This window comes from Micromys minutus (genome assembly GCF_963924665.1).
Source record: "Micromys minutus genome assembly, chromosome: 11".
Taxonomy (NCBI): Eukaryota; Metazoa; Chordata; class Mammalia; order Rodentia; family Muridae; genus Micromys; species Micromys minutus.
Genome location: NC_137980.1, coordinates 41029309 through 41034260, shown reverse-complemented (window position 1 = coordinate 41034260; position 4952 = coordinate 41029309). Strand labels below are relative to the sequence as shown.

General features: G+C 56.9%; 1 protein-coding gene across 1 annotated transcript; it reads left to right on the top strand.

Moving 5' to 3' along the window:
• The first annotated feature begins 544 nt into the window (after window positions 1-544).
• On the top strand, window positions 545-4739 carry SNAI1 (snail family transcriptional repressor 1). Its single transcript, XM_080925605.1, has 3 exons — window positions 545-680; window positions 966-1493; window positions 4080-4739. Exons 1-3 carry the CDS (start codon window positions 599-601, stop codon window positions 4262-4264), a joined length of 795 nt encoding a protein of 264 aa, XP_080781731.1. The 5' UTR covers window positions 545-598; the 3' UTR covers window positions 4265-4739.
• Window positions 4740-4952: the final 213 nt, after the last annotated feature.

Genomic DNA, 4952 nt, shown 5'->3' with positions numbered 1-4952 from the left:
CCATCCATTAAAAGTCACAGCTGTCTCTCCCCACCTCCCTTCATAAGATCGCACCTCCCTTTACCATTAGAATCCTGTTTACTCCGTCTGTTTCTCCCACGGCCGGGAAGCCATCCTTGGGTAGGGTAGGGCACTGTGTGCTTGGTCCAGGGTTGTGTAGATAGCTCCAGGAACTCCTAAGCACGTGCAGATCACCGCATTTTCTGGCTCCCCGGCGCCCAAAGGTCAGCAGCTCAGGAGGTTTGGGGGGACCCCTCCCCCCAGGCGCGGCCACCAGGGGTCGCCCAAGGCACTCGGACGCCGTGCGGTCCCCGGCCCGGGAGGAGCTCAAGCGGAATCTCAGCGCCACGCGGCGGGAGCCGCTGCAGCCCAGGCGCACCTGCTCCGGCCGCGATCTCCGGCCGCGCCGCCGCCAGCCATTGGCGCAGCCTTGACAAAGGGGCGTGGCCGAGGTGCTGGTCACGCCCCCAGCGCTGGTACTTAAAGGAATTTGCAGTGGAGAAGGAATCACAGTGCCGTGGCCGGGCCTCGCGAGCTTAGTTGCCTACAGCTCTTGCGCGACCCGGTGACCCCGAATACCTAGGTCGCTCCGGCCACCATGCCGCGCTCCTTCCTAGTCAGGAAGCCGTCCGACCCCCGCCGGAAGCCCAACTATAGCGAGCTGCAGGACGCGTGTGTGGGTGCGTGGTGGGGTGCAGGACGCGAGCGGCTCGGGGGATCTCAAGGGTGCGGTGGGGAGAATAGGGCTCCGCGAGTGCGACAGGTGGATTTGGAGCTCCGGTTCTTGGCAGTTGAGGGTCCACCGAAGACGTCTGTGGCCCGGGAGCGGGCGGCTTCACGAGTGAAGACATGAAGGCGGGCAGTCCTGCGGAGTCCGGGTGGGGGAGGGGCGGGGGGAGCCCCCCCAACCTGGCGCCCCGAGAATCAGCTCAGCTGACTCCCTGCTGTCTCTTCTCTTCCCGCAGAGTTCACCTTCCAGCAGCCCTACGACCAGGCCCACCTGCTGGCCGCCATCCCTCCGCCTGAGGTCCTCAACCCCGCTGCTTCGCTGCCCACCCTCATCTGGGACTCTCTTCTGGTGCCCCAAGTGCAGCCGCTTGCCTGGGCCACCCTCCCGCTGCGGGAGAGCCCCAGGGCCGCAGAGCTGACCTCTCTGTCCGATGAGGACAGTGGCAAAAGCTCTCAGCCGCCCAGTCCACCCTCGCCGGCACCGTCGTCCTTCTCTTCCACCTCAGCCTCGTCCCTGGAGGCCGAGGCCTTCATCGCCTTCCCTGGCTTAGGCCAACTTCCCAAGCAGCTGGCCAGGCTCTCGGTGGCCAAGGACCCGCAATCCCGGAAAGCCTTCAACTGCAAATATTGTAACAAGGAGTACCTCAGCCTAGGCGCTCTGAAGATGCACATCCGAAGTCACACGCTGCCTTGTGTCTGCACGACCTGCGGAAAGGCTTTCTCCAGACCGTGGCTGCTCCAGGGCCACGTCCGCACCCACACTGGTGAGTGTTCCTAGCTGAGTGCTGAGTCTGGTCTGTTTGGCGATGCTGGTTTTTCCGTGTCCTGTTCCTTGCTGTTCGGGCTGGGAGTGAAGGGGTACTCCTCCCCATTCAACTCGATCTACACTGTAGAAGCCAGACAGGATATTGCTAGTCAGGATATTCTCCACCTGGCTTTGAATCCTTTGTGGGGGTTTTGTACAGGGTGGAGTGCTGGGTGCAGGTGCCACTGAGAAGGGACTTGAAGGATGCTCGGTAGTTAAGAGCACTCACTGACTGCTCTTCCAGAGGACCCTGGTTCAATTCCCAGCACCACATACCAGCTCACAACTGTCTGTAAGTCGAGTTCCAGGGGATGTGACACCCTCACACAGACAGACAGACATGCAGGCAAAACACCATTCCACATAGAAAGAATAAGAGGATAGACTAAATACGTCATTTAAAAAAAATGAAGACGTGACTTTGCTGTCCTCTCAGCCTTGGAACACGTGGGAAAGCTTCTAGAAGTGAGGGAAAGGATTCAGGCAGTCTTGGAGGTTCCTGTTGGGGTGATCTTTAGAGAGTGAGTCAAGTTTTGGGGTGTGAGCTGGCCAGTTGGAACTGTGTGTTTCCTGTTGTGGCTAGCATTGGAGCAGTGAGGCCTCAGGCCAGGGAGTGGTATTTGCAGGTCTCACTGACACCTTTATTACATGAATAAGACCCACTTCTCCTCCTCCAGGCACGGATTGCCTCAGATTTAACCTATAAAAGTGTAACAGGCTGGCCTTTCTCCTGCAGGGTTGCTAAGCTGTGGGGCTCTACTTTGGGGAGAGCTGAAACCCTCAGGGGTCCTAAGCTGCCCCCTATCCCCTGAGGGACTTTGTTTTGATGTAAAGGCATGGCTCAGACAAAACCCTCCTTGAAATGCACCACCCTGTTTTCATGGAGTTCCATTGTGTGTCTAAATGGTGGCCCAGGGGGTGGAGGCCTGCAGGGTTAGAGCAGGTGCATGGGGTAGCGGTGCCCAGCACCTGTTCTGGCAGCTGCCGACTCATTGCGTGGCAGGCCCCTTTAATCCAGGGGGTATCACATGTACAGTGCCCCCCTCAGTGGCCTTTGTCCCAGCCGGCCTGGTGCCGATTTCACACTTGCCAGGAACACTACGAAGGCGTCTGGGGGTCGGGGATCTGTAAAGAGTGTGTGTGTGTGGGGGGGGGTGTCTACACTTCCTGTGCAAGCCCAGAGACTCCTAGCACCATCCCACCATGTGTTACCTTGCACCTCCCTTTTGTTAGGAAGACTTACTTCAGCTCACCCCTCCCTGCTAAACTGACAGGTAGTGCTTCAGCTAGTCTTAGGGGTCAACACCCCTAACTTGTAGGAACCTGCAGACTTCCAAGGTACTGGGTCACACTGGGCTTCTTTTCCCAGCCCCATGGAGCCCCACCTGTGTAGTTGAAGGCAGGCTTCTGTGCCCACTATAGGTTGGCTGAAAGCAACTCTGTTCAGTGGATCCCTGCTGAGTGGGTGGGTCCCACAGGAACCCTGCTGAGATTCCCTCTGTCCAGAGGCTCATCACACCCAGAAGTCATTCATCAGCCCTGAATTCCATCACAAGAATCTAACTAACCAAAGGGCACCACCTGTGGGCTAGCAGGCTGTGAGGGAGAGGAGGGCTGCCTTGCCTTGTTTTGGAAATCCGTTTGGCATTATAGCCTCATGCCTGGCACATAGTAGGGGTGCAGCAGATGTTTTGCTTGGTTGGTGTTTGTAGGGCTCAGCTAGGCTGGGTTTAAACGTGAGACCCTCCTTCCTCTGTCTCTACAACACTGGGATTACAAGTGTGGACCACCACACTCAGGCCCTCTTTTTTTAAAAAGCACATTTATTAATTCAGGTATACACTGAACAGAGCCACTTTCAGCCATCCTAGGGGGCACAAACCCACAGAAGTCTTCAACTAAGCACTTACTGGATACATAGCCCATGTGTCCTTACAGCCCTGGCTGGGCAGTGGATGTCAGGATCCCAGATGTCTGTAATCCCCTAGCTTGGGGCTTGCAGCAAGTTAAGGAGAGGTTCCCTACTGGTTTGATGGGGGAGCAGCCTAGATCTGGCATTACAGTGCGGTGGGCTGCTGGCAGGGCACAAAGGAATGGCCTCACTGGCTCTGGGTGGGGGTGGGGAGGCCTCTCCAGGCTGCGAGCTTTGTCCCAGACAAAGTAAGTTAAAGTAATTCAAGACTGGGAATAGGAAGACCAACCGCAGCTCCCCTGCCTAAGGCAATGACTACAACCAGGGGCTTTGGAGGCCTAGTGGGTAACTTGGAACCTGTTGCTTATCTTCTGTGCCTCAGTTTCCCCGTCTCTAATAGGACTGCCGAAGGGTCAGATGACAGGCCAATCAGAAGTGTTCAGTGCCCGCCACAGGTGGAAAGGACTCTGTCTCAGTAAGCCCCGCCTGGGAGGAAGCTTAGAGACTCAGAGTCTGGTGGTGAGGGCTGTACAGCAGGAAGCCCAGAGACCCTCATCCAGTGTAGGCCTGGCTGTACTTGGGCAGCTCGCGCCCTGTCCAGAACTTCCTAACCCCTCTGGTATCTCTCCCCAGGCGAGAAGCCCTTTTCCTGCTCCCACTGCAGCCGCGCCTTTGCGGACCGCTCCAACCTGCGTGCCCACCTCCAGACCCACTCGGATGTGAAGAGATACCAGTGTCAGGCCTGTGCCCGAACCTTCTCTCGAATGTCCTTGCTCCACAAACACCAAGAGTCTGGCTGCTCCGGAGGCCCTCGCTGAGCCTGCTACCTCCTCATCGTCACTGACATCTCCCTGGTGCTCCTGGGGCTCACCCTCTTCACTGCCAGGATTCCTTGCAGCCTTGTTCCGGGGACCTGTGGAATCCATGTCTGGCCCTGGTTCCTGCTTGGCCCTCTTGGTGGCAGAGTGCCTTTGTACCCTTCCAGAGCCTCCTGCCCCTCAGTACTCATGAGGGGCAGTCTCTGGACACAGCTGCTTCGAGCCATGGAACTAAAGCCAACCCACTGGCTGGGAAGCTTGAACCCCACTCAGGGGACCCCACTTCCCTACCTCCCCCAAGGACCCTTCAGGCCACCTTCCTTGAGGTACAACAGACTATGCAATAGTCCCACCCCCGGCTGGCTGCATCCATGCCTCAGCAGGGTGGTTTCTGGACATATGTCCAGGTGCCCCCTGGCAGCTGTTGGAGCCCCCGCCCCCATTTGTCCTGATGACACCTGTTTCACAGCAGTTTAACTGTCTCAGAAGGGACCATGAATAATGGCTATCACTTGTTAGGGGCCAAGTGGGGTGCTTCAGCCTGGCCAATGCGTCTCCCAGAACTATTTTGGGGCCCAACAGGTGGCCCTGGGAGAAAGATGTTTACATTTTAAAGGTATTTATATTGTAAGCAGCATTTTGTATAGTTAATATGTACAGTTTATTGATATTCAATAAAGTGGTTAAT

What these genes read in the sequence shown, in the direction of transcription:
- SNAI1 (XM_080925605.1), top strand. Translation starts at nt 599, where the DNA reads ATGCCGCGCTCCTTCCTAGTCAGGAAGCCGTCCGACCCCCGCCGGAAG. An exon ending in GCTGCAGGACGCGTGTGTGG is followed by an intron (nt 681 to 965) that starts GTGCGTGGTGGG and finishes CTCTTCCCGCAG; the next exon opens with AGTTCACCTTCCAGCAGCCC. An exon ending in CCACGTCCGCACCCACACTG is followed by an intron (nt 1,494 to 4,079) that starts GTGAGTGTTCCT and finishes ATCTCTCCCCAG; the next exon opens with GCGAGAAGCCCTTTTCCTGC.